The following is a 17,045-nucleotide window of genomic DNA, read 5'->3' as shown; positions in this document are numbered from 1 at the left end:
AATATGAGTGCTGGGGTCGCGTTCCATCCTCTGCATCATCAGTGCCCATACCCTAGGTGGGGTTGGCGATAGGGCCTTTCTCTGTGGAGTTTGCATGTTCTCCCCGTGTCCCCTAGGGTAGGTACCCTCACAAAAACATGCAGTAATCCTGGTCTCTAAACTACCTCCCCCTGGCCAGCCGGGGCGCCTGATGGAGGGGAATGGAACTGGTTGGAATAACGTGTTCCTTCCATGCGTTACGTCCAACCAGGGAAACTGCCCTGTCAGTGTAGAGCACAGGATTACATTAGATGACACTGGGTGAAAAAATGGGTTACAAAATAGTGGGATAAAAAAATATTTAAAAAAGAAAAAAAAACCACTGCTCTACTCTACTGCTAGGGACACTTGAATTTCAGCGACAGCCACACTTCCGACAACTGTATAATTCATTCACGTCGCCCCGTCGTGGACTACACACCAGCTTGTAAATATCCATGTATATTTTATATGGTCTGGCAGAAAGAAGCACTTAATAATTTATCATTTCCCCTCACGCAATAGAGGTGTGTGTGTGTGTGTGTGTGTGTGTGTGTGTGTGTCTGTGTGTGTGCAGCGTAAGTTCAGGTTTGACGCGATGTAGTTGTCTTGTGTTGCTGCTCCTTATTTAAAGAAACACGTAGCTTTACCACACACTGCCTGTTAAAAACAACAATCAAAGTTTCCTTACTCTATTTACACCATAATCTTTCCCAGCACTACGTACCGTACATGTCATCTCGCTGGGAAGGAACGGATGCCTAATGCTGAATAAAAACTAGCGTGTTGAAAGCGTATACACCATTAGAGCCAGAGAAATAGAGAGAGAGAGAGAGAAAGCTGTACCTGACATGCTCATGTCATCTATTTTTTTTCCCGCTGACTGCAGTTGATTTATAGAAAGTATCTGCATCGACCAGACAGCCATGATGCTCTGGCTAAATCAGTAAAAAAAGCTAAAAATAAGAAACCAACTCAGAGGTGTAGGCCAGGCCTGCCCGCACTTTTATTGACTTGAGAACTACAGTACATTCAAAATGACCAGCTCATCTATCCATCAAAATCTTTTTTTTATCCCATTGCTGAAAATATTCCCGGTGGGCCGCGACCGTTTCTTTTTTGGCAGGCAGGCAGGCCAATAGGCGGCAGGCCACCAGGAAAGGTCCGGGCGTGCTGCCATTCTGCCATCACTAATTTCACTGTACCTGTATCAGTGAGTGACAAATAAACCCTCTACAAAGGGTTGTATAGTTGTCTGTTGGTTTGTATCATTTAGGCCTATGTTGTTCTGTAAAAGTGGTGGTATTAGGGCTTGTTTGTTTGTGTGTGCCGCGACGGAGCGGGCGGTAGAGTTTCTGCTATCTGCGAGCTGCATGGTTGTGGTGGGCCGGTCTGGGCCAAATACACGCAAAAATGCCCGGGCCGAATTTTTGTCCCAGTCCAGCCCTGACCCCTGGTGTAGGCTAATGCTAGCCTGGGTAAACCCACTCCCCCTGCTGGACAACATTTCATTTCTGGCGAGGGGGAGGTTTACCCAGGCTAGGCTAATGCCACCACGCCTAAGCCTCAAATGTGTTCAGGGAGCACACAGTACCAGTGTTGATTTCGTCGACTAAAACTAAAACGAAAAATGTTCGTCGACTACCTTTTTTCACTGACGAAAACTAAATGGAAACTAAATGAAAACTAAGCTATGATGACTAAAACTAAGACTAATATATTGACAATTTCGTCAACAGCTTAAAAACTAGACTAAAATGTTAGGAAGGGACTAGTGCACAAGAGATGTAGTATAAGTCATTTTACACTTGGTTGCATGCTGAAATTAGCCGATCTACAAGCTGTGTAAAAGTGTAAAATCACTGAATCAGTCATTCATGCGGCATCAAGGCCCGCCAAAATACATTTTAGTCGACTAAATCAACTAGATTTAGTCAACTAAAATCCTATGATATTTACTTGACTAAAACTAGACTAACACTAAAACAGACTTTGACTAAAACCAAAATAGAAATTTGCTGCCAAAAACAACACTGCACAGTACCCACTGCGACCCCCCGACCTCTGCTCCCCTGCTTCATTACCTCTCATCCTCAGATTTGACACAAACATAATTGAAACCGTGGTGTTTTGAGAGCTGATTGGAGGTAAACTGAATTTATGCTAATGATCTCCCCACACACACACCCTCACACCCCTTCCTTTTTGCTATTCACGGCACATATTTATGCTGTGCACTCCAGTGCGTTTTGCTAGCACAGCAGTGGCTGCAGCGCTGTGTTTCACTTAACAACTGGCGCCATATGAGCTGCAGCATGGGAGAAGTGGCATCTCTGCGTTTGCCAATTAAGAAGAGCATTGGCTAGCGTTGTGAGAAAGCGCCTCGTTCCGCAGAGATGGGGGGGATCTGTGCCGGTGCATTTTCTAAAATGGCTCTGTCCAGTCAGGGCCCAGCTGGTCGGCTCATTACAGAAGTATCTACTTCTGGGCAGCAAACGGTGAGAAGGTCAACGTGTGTCTGTCTAAATGACGCCGAGGCAGAAGTATACCACAGACATCCCACCCTGGAGAATCTGCTTTCAGCAACACGGCTCAACGCCGTCCTTTTTATTTTATTTTTATATATATATATTTTTTTATCCCACGATTTTGTAACCCATTTTTCTACTGTGATCCTGGGCTCTACACACCCTCCGCCAACCTGGGGAGAGCAACGGACTTAACTCATGCTTCCTTCATGCTTGAGTGTCCAAGTTGCTCCTTTACACCTGACAGGGGGGAGTTTCCCTGGTTGGACGTAGCGCGTGAAAGGAACACGTTATTCCAACCAGTTCCTTTCCCCTCCATCAGGCGCCCCGGCTGGCCAGGGGGAGGCAGTTTAAAGACCAGGATTACTGCATGTTTTTGTGAGGGTACCTACCCTAGGGGACACGGGGAGAACATGCAAACTCCACACAGAAAGGCCCTTTCGCCAACCCCGCCTTCGGGTATGGGCACTGGTGACGCGGAGGAGGAAACACGCCGCCAGCACCCACAGTGCCCCGAGCGGGAATCGAACCCAGGACCTTCTAGCTGTGAGGCGACAGCACTACCAACTGTGCCACCGTGCCGTCCTTTTAACACGAGTATAACTGTCATATAAATTAATGACGCTGGGTACAGATGACGAGCAGGCTCGTCTTAAGGCGTTTGATATCGCTATAACGGTGAGCACCTTGGGAACATTGGTGTTTTCTAGAGCAAGGATTGGCCTTATTTTAGCTCAGTAGCTCGAGTCATAGTGTAATAGCCTGAACACCCGGCACCCAAGCACCACCACTTTTGTCCACCAGACGGCACTCAATGTGTTAATGTTCTTCCCCATCATGCATTGGGTGTGACTGTAGGCAGCACGATAGGTACAGTAAGATGAAACACACAGCATCGCTGCATGGAAGCATATCGCCTGGACCATTTGCTCTCCATTTGATCTCATTTTTGTGTAACTCTGAGATGGCTTTCCATGACTCTTTGGCACTTTAATCCAAAGTGCTTTACATAGATTGCAGTGGTTGAGAAAGTACTCAAATGTTTTACTTAAGTAAAAGTATCAATACTGCAATGCAGATGTACTCTGTTACAAGTAGAAGTCCTGTATTCAAAATGTACTTGAGTAAAAGTGCAAAAGTATCTGCATCAAAATGTACTAATGTACTAAAAGTAAAAGTACTCATTTCACAAGTTCAAAATGTGTAAATATCTTTTGAAAATAGCAGATCTACAAGCTCACAAGATCAAATACCCGACATTTATATAGGGCTGAAGTGGTTAATGTATGTTTTCTAATCAATATCAAAATCTACAATGTAACTAGTAACTAAAGTTTTCAAATAATTGTAGTGGAGTAAAAGTACAATATTTGCCTCTGAGTTGTAGTGGAGTAGAAGTAAAAGTACTGTAAATTAGAAATACTCAAAATTGTACGTAAGTAAATGTACTTAGTTACTTTACACCACTGATATATTGTGCATTGCATTCACCCATTCACACACACACATTTATACGTCACCGCGATGGCGGAGGAAACCATGCAACCTGCACATCAGGAGCAATTAGGGGTTCAGCGTCTTGCTCAAGGGCACTCTGGGGGAGCCCGGGATCGAACTGGGAACCTCAAGGTTCCCATACGGCCGCCCTACCCCTGAGCCACTGCCGTGTTGCTGCAATCGCCTGTACAATGCCTATGTTATGTACTGTGTGCATACATATGTGTGGGACCATGACCATGACCATCTAGTCTATCTCACCTCCTCCCCAGGCAAGTGACAGTTATAGTTGACTATAGTTGACTATAGAGAGCCACTTAGGTTCAGCCTGGCTGGCAGCACACACGGTGGCGTGTCCTTTGAGAGGTGACAACATGCTGGCGCGCCCCCCCACCTCGCTCTGTCGGCGCAGCAGCCTTTGTTCTCACTTTCATGTATGATCAAATATTCGGCGTTGTGTGTGTGCTTGTTTCAGAGGGCTCGCACGCTGTGACGGCCATTACTTCATATCATTTCACACGATGCCGCTGTCTGAACCATCTTCTGTGGGCAGATGGCTGATTATTTCTGAATAGTCGTTTGTCCTCCAGATCTTTGTTGTTGCGATTGGATGACATAGCAAGGTTTTAGTACACGGAGATTTTGAGTGTTTGGTCTATTAGGCCTGCATGATTATCTGTCTGGGCACTTAAAATCCCAGAAGGGTTTGGCCGGGGTGGGGGCAAATAGGAGGCAATTTTCCCAGGAGGCAATTGCCAGCACTTTGCTAAATCACATTTTATAACTGTTGTAAAAATCATTACTGCAAAATATCATTGTTCATACATCAAAATGATAGAAATGGTGATTACACAAACATGAAATATCCGTTTGTTAAATTTTTCCGTTCCTTTTTTCTGTTGCCATGTGGCTTTGTTTTTGCTCATTCAGTCCTGCAAAATGCAGAGTAGGAAATGACTAAGTAGGAACTAATTCAAACTAATTCAAGGCTATGAGTCATTGACAACTCATGACAACAATAGTGTTTGTCTCCATAATATTAGCAACATAAAGGCTTTTATGAAGGATAAAATGGAATAATATTATTATTCCATTTTATCCTTCATAAAAGCCTTCATGTTGTTAATCTATACAGTACAGTATATAACATCAGAGACACCAAACATTCTTTGAATGTATAAAAGTGTCTTATGACTACAAATAGTGGAAAGATCTACCGTAGACGTCTGACTTACAGCACTGGTTCCCAAATGTGGGCCGGGACCCATTTGTGGGTCGCGGAAACATTTGTATGGGTCCCTTGCTTTTTTATTTCCGACATTTAGATTTTCATTATTATTATTATTTCAAAACATTTAGAAAACATCCTGGAAAAATGTCAGTGCATATTCAAGCACGATCTGTGCAGCTCTTTGAATATATATTCTTTCCCAGCAAACGTTTTAAAATCAAATATTTGCTTCTGTGGGGTGCCTGGAACAAAACATTTTGAGATGGAGGTCGGCGGCCAAATACATATAATTCTAGGAGTTCTTGACATGAAAAGGGTTTGGAACCACTGATATAGAAACAACAACTGTCATGATTTAGAAGACATTTGTAGAATCAGGTCTGAGAGTGTACAAATGGAACCGGTTCCATTTTGTACACTTCATTTAATTTGAGCCCAGGTTCCTGGTCCAAGTGCTGCAATGACCATCAGGCCAAGATTGGTGTCAGTTCAGTCTGTCTAGGTGAGACATGACCTTTGACACAATCTAAATGTGTCAATAGATAAACAGGAAGACAAAATGGAACCACCCCAATTGTATAAGTTATATTATATTTACATACACTGCCATACAGATTGTATAGGTTATATTATACTTACATACTCTACCAATACCATACAGATTGGACAAAATTATATTTTATTAATTAAAAAAGCTGCTTTAATACAGACAACTTAATATACAATCTCTCTTATCGCAAGAGTGATTTGCAGAGCCAGATAAAAGTTTGATTATGGTATTTAGAGGTATTCAGATTAATTATTTCCCTATGAAAATGTAAAAGTAATTAGTTTTTCCTTTATTACGTGTATTATGCACCCCATAAAAACAATATTACAATATAACACACAATCAAAGTGTTTTTCTTTGTTTCTTATCTGAGGACATAATGAGTTTCAAACACAAAACCTTTCTTATTTATTTTTTACATTTGTTCTTGAGTAAACACTAAACAGCCTTCGAAAAACCAACATAGGATTTATGCAAATTATTACAGTCTTTCCTAAACTGGATGGGCGTGCATGTTGTTGATTTGACTAGTTAAACACCCCGCTATGCAAATAAGCCATGGTAAAAAACACTGATATAGAAGCTTTATTGTTGTGCAAGGCTGAACACAGTTTAAGGAGGACAGCCACCCGTCTGAGAAAACTCGTTTCATGAAAAAGCATGGCAAGGAAATTACTAAAGCTGTCCACACAGACAGCAACAAGACACACAAGGGATAACATCAAATGGAAACGGCTTGACTTCACATTATATTTGTCCAGGCTACTAAACTGTAGCCTGAGACTGCAGTTATAGTTTTTGACCACTGACCAGTGTTTGCCGTGACCTCCAATTAAAATAGAAAAATCACACTTGTGTGAAGTGAGGGGCGCCCTTGACATCATACATCATGTACATTATATACATACACTGTACGTCACATTCCGTGCTCAGCCAATCAAATCATCACAAATGTCATTCTGGCCAATCACAATTTATGTCTTCACTTTTCTGTCCTCGCTTTTGTCTTCAATGTTTGTGTTTACACAATATGTTGATCCTTCGCCTTCCTCTTTCTTGGTGGTATCTTAGCCCTATGTTAGTGTGGTCTCGCTCCAGCGCGCACACGCTATAGTTCTATACAGCCACTTTTTGTGGCATCCAACTACTTCCACAATCCACATACTTTGGACCAGACCTGTACTGTGATTTAGTAATTTAATTATCCAATCTAATACGCTTTTTTTATATATAGCATATTTTACAACACAAGGTTAAAGTGCTCTACAGGAAAAAAAAAAATACACTAGCTAATACACAGAAAAACAACAGCAAGAACACAACACAACAAAAACAGAGACACATCACTGAAAAATACAAGACGCAGCAGCGCTGCGTCAGAAAATCAGCAGACAGTGAAACAAAACATAGACCTAGAAACTCAACCGGGGGTTCAAAGCCAGGGTGAGGGTTTTTTAAGATTTAAAAGTCTTGATGGACGGGGCCAGTTTGACGTGGGAGGGAGAGCACATTGCATAATGTGCGGGCTATATGACAGAACAGGCTATGCTGTTACTTCCCAATATCCCTGCCTCTAATATTGTACCTTTTATGTCAATTACACATTCTAATAAAGTTGGCTCTATGTGCGAGGAAGTCTTTGCTGAGCTCCACAGTATAATAATATTATCCAACTTGATAATCACCTACTGCACTGTATGTGTAACAATCCCTGACTGCTGCAGTTCTGCTGACAGTGAGGCTGCTTTTGTGTGAGCTTGGTCAGGCTCCATACTTTATTACACTGATCCAAGTAGAAAATGATGATCCTCATGAAAAGTTAAGGCTCTGACACAGCTGAAGCAACAAAAACTGAAGCCTTTAGAGAAGTTTAGACTTAACTTAATTTAGGAAATGTTGCTTGTTTTAACCCATTTTGACCGTAGGACGTGTGGAAACGTCATAGCTAATCCAACAGATGGATTGCGAGGTCCTAGCGCATTTTCATTGATCTCAAACGAGAGAAAAATATTCAGATTATTTTTTTCTTTTTTGGCGGGGTTGGCCTCTCAGAGGGGTTTACGGCTCAGAAAGAATGCCTCATATCTCCTAATCTAGGGAGCTCTCCGTGGTTTTGACCAGATGGATATACTAAGCTCTGCATTTCTGACTTCAACATGCCTCTCGTGCAAAATATGAAAGCAAGGGATTATCCAGAGACTTTATCGTAATCATAGCGAGGTAAGCAAGCAACATTACGCCGGTTTTTGTACGGAACGGAAGGGGGGGGGGGATTTCAGAGTAAAAGCTGCCATATCTGCGCGGCACCCCAAGCTGCTATTTTGAAAGAAATCTTGGCGCTGTTTGCGTTTTAATAAAAAAAAGGCCATGCCCAATGCTTTTAATAGCACCGTCTGCTGCGCTACAAGCTTGTAGATCTGTTATTTTAGAAAAATCATGAAAATGGGGGTTGGCGGCCAAATACATTCCTGGACATGAAAAGGTTTTGAGCACAATACGTCTTTCAGATAACTGTGGTTTACCTTAAACCGTTTTGTACCGACCCGACCCTTTGGTGTGGTTTGTGCTTTAGAAGACATTTGTAGAATCTGCCTCAGGTCTAATCAGTTAAATACTGGGACATTCCTTTACTTGCTGGTACTGTACTTACTGTAGGTCTATGTCTCTCCTTTTCCAGGGGGAAAGAGTTTGGTCACGATGTAGACTTCCTGCGGACGACGGCTGAGTTGGGGAAGGAGAATGGATTGCTAATCAATGTGATTGACAGACTGAGACAACAAGTAAGTCAGATCAACCTGTGCTAATAGTAGTACATTGTTAATGTGGTAGAGTAAAAGTATACAAATGTAGTGAAATAAAAGTGAAAGCTGTGATGAACATAAAACGGTATTAATGGTCGGGGTTCGATGCCCGGCCGGGTCATACCAAAGACTGTAAAAATGGGAGCCAATGCCTCCCTGCTTGGCACTCTGCATCAATGGGATGGATTGGGGGGTCAAATCAACTAATCAAATTATTCCCGAGTGCAGCTGCAGCTCACCGCTCCAAGAGATGGGTCAAATGCGGAGAACAAATTTCACTGCGGTAACAGTGTGTGACAAATCGTACAACTTTGAGATCCCTCCAAAAACAATGTAGGCACTATAATAAAATATTATTTGTACAACATATCAAATCTTCTTTTCTGCAGCCATACAGTATAATCTCAATGCCCTTTTGGGGCAGTGATTTATGTCCTCACAGTGTGTTCCGGCTGCCTCCTCCAGAAATCTTAACTATACATCATTTGTGTTTTACGATTAAAGGACGGGAATTTGTCAGCCCCAGTTTATTGTCCATACCATGGGATCTCTGTTCTTCCAGGATATATTCTGCGGTTGGTTCTCGTTCCCTGTACCGTGTTGGAAACCTATTGCAGAGCTGTCTCTCTGGGAGTATCTCTAGTAACAACGCATATTGCTCCAGTCAGAGACGACACATCCCATTTATTGTAATGCTGGAATTCTAATTCATATACCGTGTTATTATCAACTACACTTATGTCTGTATCAGTAGCCTATATGCCAGCAGTCAAAGGTTTTACTAAATCATTTTTCAGCCAGCAACGCATATATTCGTACCCTCCCAGCTATGGGACGTTATCTGCCAGCCATGTAGATATTCGTACCCCCCTCCGGTTGCTAGGCAACGCCTCTGTCACACCCAGCACCAGGATCTGTGCACACAGCCCATATTTACCTCCAGTCAAAGTAGGATTTTCCAATGCCTCATTTCTCTGCAACTATGAGCGCTGTCCATGGTGTTCATGCTCCAGCCGAGGTTCGGTCATTTGTGATTTTGTACCGCATCGCTCCCGGCATGTTAACGTTTCTGGCCAAAGATAAATGGCGTGAGCTAACGCTAATAATAGTCGATCGTTACAAGGAAGTCCTCCATGCGCCGGTAATGTGGAAATTAATCTGCCCCAAAACACAGAAAATCATCTGGCATACTGCCGCTGTACCTTATTCCGCCACTATAGGTGGCAGACAAAGTAGATGTATCAATACTGCTATTATATACAAATACTCTGTTACAAGTAAAACTTGAATTCAAAATGTTTGCCTATCATGATGACATGGTCATTTGGTGCTGATGGCATGGGCCAAACTTAGCCAGCCTCTGCAAACACAATCCTCTGGAAGTAAGAATTCTTCACGTTCTGTGCCAAAAAATGTGCAAGGAAAAGTCCTCCTGTCAAGTGGTCTATCAGAACGTTGGAAAAGTCCTCCTGTCAAGTGGTCTATCAGAACGTTGCTGATGCCTTTCAGAATGATCAATAGCATACACTCCGTACAGAATGTAGGAATGTAGAGAGAGCCTTTTCTGGTGCATCAGAGGACAATCTTGAGGAGAGGAGAAATTCACAGTGCTTTGGGTCAACACCGTTTTATCAGTCAGCATTCAGTAAAGAAAAAAAAGCCAGACACTGGTGTGTGTGTGTGTGTGTGTGTGTGTGTGTGTGTGTGTGTGTGTGTGTGTGTGTGTGTGTGTGTGTGTGTGTGCTTGCCTGTGAAGTGCATGTGAGACAAATAATGCAAGTGTGTGAGTGTACTACTGATTATGTACTGTAGGTGTACATGTACTGGAAGAGAGTGTGAGTTGTATAAGGTGATGGGAAATCTATAGTGCCTAATGGACCGTGTGTGTGTGTGTGCACGTGCGCTCGATTCTTCTGTTGCCTTTTACAAAATGTCCTGTGAAACCAGAAATGTTCAATGCAGTGACCCACACATGTACTGTATTTGCAAATAATACCTGCAAGTACGCCGGACATCATTGTGAATTTGGCTGTGCTTTTTGTGGAAGCTTGGAGGAAGCTTTCCTTACTAAACAAGTACCAACCATTAGTACAAGCCATTGTACATTTAGGCTATGAGTGTCAGCTCATTGCTTTTATATTTGGCTCCTTGGGCCATGTCCACAGGCTGGTGGGTTTGAGGATTGTGGGGTTGTCCAAGTGTTAGTCAAGGCAGCTTTTAAAATACTGCTCAATCTCCTCCACTATAGGCAGCCGTTCTATATGCAGGAGAAGACTTGCCCATATTTGTTTCTGGTGTTGGTAATATGGCAGATGGAAGGGTATGACCTATGTTGACTGTGAAATGTGAATACATTGAAGTGTGTTGTTTACATGCAAGCATGCTGTATGTGTATGTGTTGAACCTTCAAGATGCAGTTAACTGGTGGATATTCACAACATGGAGCTCAGAACCAACTAGTCCGTAAAAAGTAAAAGCTATATTCAGCGATGCTGAAATTGATTAGGAGTTATCCTTTTAGCCTTAATGTTTCACGTGCTGTTTACATTTTGGAGTGGATTTGTTTTTACGTCTGGATATACCCCGTCCAGGACAGGCTTCAGACGCGCCTCCTCAGGAGACTTGGCTCAGCTCTGAACCCACTTGATTTGGCATTTGGAACCCATTGCGACCGCATGCCCCTGCTGACAAATTATTCAATAAATAAAATCCCACCCAGGCAGGCAGGCACCCACACACATACTCACTTAAGGAAGTGGTTTGCACCACTTAAAAAAACGCTGACACAACGCAGATAATTGGTGGGAGAAATTCAACCTGGGCAACAATTTATTTTAAAATAAATGCATTAGTAGTAACAGCATCTGGGGAGAGATGGCAGGATGGAATTTGGTGTTTTACATTACAACATTACATTATGGCTTACAGGAACATATTCATTGTGTGATATGTTTTTGGAAATGCGTTTAGAAACACAATTGTGTTAAATTAAATAAGGGTAATACTGAGGATTTTGCAGTGTAATAGGACTGCATTCGAGCTGTGACATAATGCTCATCTTATCAGTGGTGGAACGTAGCTACATTTACTTAAGTACGTATTTGTATTCCACTTGAGTATTTCCAATTTCCAACACTTTTACTTCTACTATACATCTCGGATACAAATACTGTAGGCTACTTTTACCCAAATATTGTAGGCTATTTTAGTTACTAGTTACAGTACTTTTTTTTATTACGTACTGTCCCGAATATATACAGTACAAATACATTTTTACTTTTACTCCAGTCCATTTTTAATTCCAGACGTTTACTTGTAAGTATTTCTAAAGTATATTGCAGTATTGATACTTTTGGGGGCACGGTGGCACAGTTGGTAGTGTTGTCGCCTCACAGCTAGAATGTCCTGGGTTCGATTCCCGCTGGGGACGCTGTGGGCACTGGCGGCGTGTTCCCTCCTCTGCGTCATCAGTGCCCATACCCGAGGCGGGGGTTTGCGAAAGGGCCTTTCTGTGTGGAGTTTGCATGTTCTCCCCGTGTCCCCTAGGGTAGATACCCTCACAAAACATGCTGTAATCCTGGTCTCTAAAACTACCTCCCCCTGGCCAGCGCCTGATGGAGGGGAAAGGAACTGGTCGGAATAACGTGTCCCTTCCACGCGCTACGTCCGGCCGGGGAAATTCCCCTCTGTCAGGTGAAAAGAAGCAGCTTGGACTCCTCATGCATAGAAGGAGGCATGAGGTCAGTCCGCTGCCCCCCCAGGTTGGCAGAGGAAGTGTAGCACCCAGGATTACATTAGATAATTGGCACTGGGTGAAAAGAAAACTGGGTTACAAAATCGTGGGATAAAAAAGTATTGATACTTTTACTTAACCCATTATGGGGCGGGAACTCGTTTTGGTGTTAACATTACGTTATGCTTTAGCTATTGTAAAAATCAAAGAACGACTGACATAGAAACATAGCTTTTTCAGAAAACTGTCAGGATGTAAAAGACATTGTTAGAATCTGATCTCAGGTCAACATGGGTTAAGTAAGACAATGTGAGTAGTTTTTTCCACCACTGAATCTTACTGTATGTCTACAGTATATTATGGAAGCGCCACTCCTGCTTCCCAGAAAGCAGATTGTTTATTTACGGTAGCAGCCCAGTGAGAGATGCCTCATCAATCTGCACGTCCCTCCCCTAGAGACCATCTATTCTCCGTTGCACAACACCGCAGTACCACACGGTATAAAGTAGGCCTTAGTGGCTCAAAACGAAATGGTTCCCAGGTAATCAAAGAAAGATTTTATAGTTTGGAACAGATGGCACTACCATGACATAAAATTCATTTAGATGTCAAACTTCAGACTCGCTTCATATACTTCCATGGGATTTAGTTTGGCGTTTTTATGCCAACGGATCCGCTCTGGCTGAAATGAAGTGTGAAATCACACGATGCACTGAGATGCTCTTCCCCTTTATATTCTGCTTTGGGAGGGATTCTGCTTGAGGGAGCTGTTCATGGTAGCGAATACTGGCATCCTAATTTTGGTCATAGGTGAAAAAAAAAGGATGATCTATTTTGGAAATCATTTTTGTGGTTAATTTGACAAGGTGACATGCTGGTGCCAAGAGCCTATATAATTTTAAGGAAGCAAGGGACGTGTCACATTTCTAATATTCTGAACCTTGACTAAATACCCATTGTGGTCACATTATTACAACTGTGAGGGGGAAATGGCCCTGAGTTCTAACCATGGTTCCAGGGTGAATTGACAGAAAATAGATTGGGACAAAGTGAGTGAAATGCGTGTGAGGGAAAGTACAATTTAGAAGTGGCTTACTTTCAGAACTTTCAGCAGGGCTTTCAAGGACAATGGGCAGCGCCAGAGCACCCCGGTAATGGAAAATGGATCCCTTGATGTAAAATGACAGAAAAGAAGGGAAAAGAGTGGGGTGGGGAATGAGAGGGAGAAAGAAGTGATAAAGAAAGAGAAAGGTGTGTGTGTGTGTGTGTGTGTGTGTGTGTGTGTGTGTGTGTGTGTGTGTGTGTGTGTGTGTGTGTGTGTGTGTGTGTGTGTGTGTGTGTGTGTGTGTGTGTGTGTGTGTGTGTGTGTGTGTGTGTGTGTGTGTGTGTGTGTGTGTGTGTGTGTGTGTGTGTGTGTGTGTGTGTGTGTGTGTGTGTGTGACGGATGATGCTTACAAATAGGGATGTCCCGATACACTTTTTTTGTTCCCGATCCGATCCCGATACCACCATTTGTGTGTCAGCCGATACAGAATACTGATCCCAGTGCTGTGATCTCGTGTTGCGTTTATAGCAGACTCCTCACTCATAATGTGCACTTGCAATTTGGGCAACTCCAAAGCAAACTCCACATGCCCCAATATTTTATTTACCTGCCATAGTGTCAACCCTTTACCCCTGTGTCGGATCGGTGGTCAGACTGGCATATTCGCTGATACCGATATGACCCGATATGACAATCCTACCTGGAGGGGAGAGAACAGATGGCGGAGGTGAACGGAACACTGTCCCCTCTCCTCCCAGTGAGCTGTGGCGTTCCACAAGGAAGCATAGTAGGGCCTTTACTGGCAGATGGCTTCCTGGTTAGAGTGCAGGGTGACAATATTATCACACGAAAAGATGAAATTACCTACCTAGGTTCCATCCTGGAGGCTAATCTTTCCCATGATAAAATTGCCACCAACGTAATCAAAAAAGTCAACGAAAGAACTACAGATTCCTTTACAGGATCTCCTCACTGGTCAGCAAAAACACCTTGAAGACTCTTAAAGGAGCCCTTGTACAAGGTTTCTTCGACTATGCATGCACCTCCTCGTACCACAGCACCTCAAAGGCCCTTAAAACAAGGCTCCAGACCAACAAACTTGCCAGGCTCCTACTTGGCATCACCCCCCGAACCCACCTCACCCCTGCCCACTTTGACAGGCTGGAATAGCTTAGGGTCGAAGACAGAGTACAGCATCTTGCAATGGGTCTGGTCCACAAGATTCGATACACCACCAAGATACCCATGTACCTGTCCAAATACTTCCTTAATGTTAATGAAGTCCACACCCACAACACCAGAGGGAGTGGTGGAGCGCAAATTCGGCACAAACAAGGGACTAAATTATTTTCGCTCCTATGCCACCGAGATGTGGAACGCCCTACCAATAGTCATTAAGACATGCGAATCCCTTGACTCCTTCAAATCCGCTCTCAAAGGGCACCTACGGACGGCTGCAATTCGAAACTGGCCCCCGTAAAATCTGAATTTTACCCACCCACCCCTTTTCCCCTCACTGTATATGTTTCTTTTCCCTTTTTACCTCCTTTATGATGAATTCGATGGCTTTATAGAAGTGTATATTTGTACGTCTCTAAATGTTTTGATGAATTGAACAAGGTGGACCCTCTTGTAAAAAAGTGTAATGCTTTATTGGGTCGTCCACTCACAGTTAACAGTCTTTGTATTGAGTTGTGCTTGAATTGTACTGTAATTCTATTAACTGTTAATAAATTAATTTTAAATCAATCGATTTAAATCAATCAAACACCCCTTGGTGCTGGCAAAAAGTACAGTACAGTACAGTACAGTACAGTACAGTACAGTACAGTACAGTACAGTACAGTACACATAAATGCACTTAGTTACTTTCCATCACTGGAGAAAAGCACCTCACATCCTGTTCAGTGAAATGGGATAAAAGCATCACGATTAAAACTAAAGTGAACGTTGCGATGAGCTTGTGGATCAGCAAAAAGAAAAGGTAAGTATAAGTAAGGTAATAAATGGTGCATAAAGTGGATCAGATGGGCCTGAGAAGAAGGATGGGAGGAAGGAAACAGACAGTTGCATTGTGTCCAGAGCTCCCTTTCCACCGAGGAGGGGCTGGTGGGTGGGTGTTTGGCTGGGCAGGGGGGCTTGGGCGTAGTTGCGGAGTGGACGGAATGGGACCAGCCCGCAGGGAGAGGAGCACAAGAGACAGTGATTAAGTAGAGGTAGCAAAGGTTGACTCTAAGTCGCGTAACCTTGTCATCTGCAATTGAGCCCCCAGGGCCTGTTCGTGTCTTCACTCAGGCCTTATATATCATGGCTTGCAACCCCCCCCCCTCCACCACCCCTTTACTCTCATCCCCACTCTTCTGTTAGCCTAAGGGGTGGTAAAAAATACATTTATCTAGAAACGTCCTTGTAAAAACGGGTTCATCTTCTTTTTTTTCTCGCCCCCCTCCCGCTGATTCTGAAAGCATAACTTGGGGGCAGAGGCAAGGTCAGGCACCGCTTCTGTGGCAGACAGATGAGATTCAGCTTTGCCCTGGTAATGGCAACGGGGCGAGAGATTGAGAGGGCCACGTTTCACCCCCTTTCCATCCATCATCTCCGCCTCTGCCTACTGTATAGACGCCGTTCTCTGAAGATAGAGTGCTGGAAGAATTGCTACACGCGCGAGGCTGTAATGGTGCTATTCAGTTGAGCTTTATTGTCCCTGAGCCAGCATGGTCAAGAGATATGAGAGTTTGAGCTGAAACGAGGAAATTAGTAAGGAAACGCTCAGAAGACTGGTTGTGTGATGGTTACTTTGACTGACATTGAAAGGACTTACACACACGCATGATGGCTCCAGTGCCTCCACACACTTATGCAGTGCACGCACGCACACAGACGCACGTGCATGCGCACACACACACACACACACACACACACACACACACACACACACACACAGAGACACACACACACACACACACACACACACACACACACACACACACATACACACACACCCACATGGCCCCCTTTGCTTTAATTTGTGCAATCAGTGCGGTTCAGGCTGGCAGAGCTCTGAATCAAAGTGAAAGAAAGTGTTCAAATCACGCCTCGCTAACGTGCGCTAATCTGAGACTTGAAGGCAGAGTTTTGAAGTCTCTGAGTCTGTGGGATTGTGACATCAGATCACACAGTGCCTTGCGTCATTGCATGCCAACACCACGCTCGTTGCACCACGAGCAGATGGCCATTAAGTTGGTGGCAGGAGCCCATGTGTGCTGGTTCCATTCTCGCAAAGAGACCAAAGTTGGTGATCAAATGTATGTAAACTAACACGGCTAAGCTTTTAGATCCTTTTTATTTATTTATTTAAATTAGCATTCACTTTTTTCTTATTGACCACTGTTGGGCAAAGCTTTGGGAGAAAGATTATATGTCGCTGTTGTCCCCCTCCCCCCCTGTAATTCCCTCTGTAAACACTTAGTGAGCATCTGAGACGAGGCTTATTCCACAATGACATTATACCTACTGCGCCGTGAACGATTATGGAGTGCTGTTGGGCTAAACAGCCCGCGGCAGGCGCTGAGGCGGGAGGGAACTTCGTGACATCCTGCTTTTTTGCCGCCGGTGGATGTGTGTCAGAGAGAGCCAAATATG

General features: G+C 43.6%; 1 protein-coding gene across 1 annotated transcript in view; it reads left to right on the top strand.

The window, feature by feature from the left end:
* Positions 1-17,045, top strand: part of dntt (deoxynucleotidyltransferase, terminal) — a gene marked incomplete at its 3' end in the record, with an annotated part of 105,160 nt that overhangs the window by 46,689 nt on the left and 41,426 nt on the right. Inside the window, exon 8 of the mRNA XM_080782162.1 lies at positions 8,502-8,604. Within this exon, the coding sequence (XP_080638288.1) occupies positions 8,502-8,604 (103 nt within the window). The remainder of the gene's footprint in view (positions 1-8,501; positions 8,605-17,045) is intronic.

Source organism: Protomyctophum bolini, assembly GCF_963924005.1.
Source record: "Protomyctophum bolini genome assembly, chromosome: 14".
NCBI lineage: Eukaryota > Metazoa > Chordata > Actinopteri > Myctophiformes > Myctophidae > Protomyctophum > Protomyctophum bolini.
This window is presented reverse-complemented; position numbering and strand designations above follow the sequence as displayed.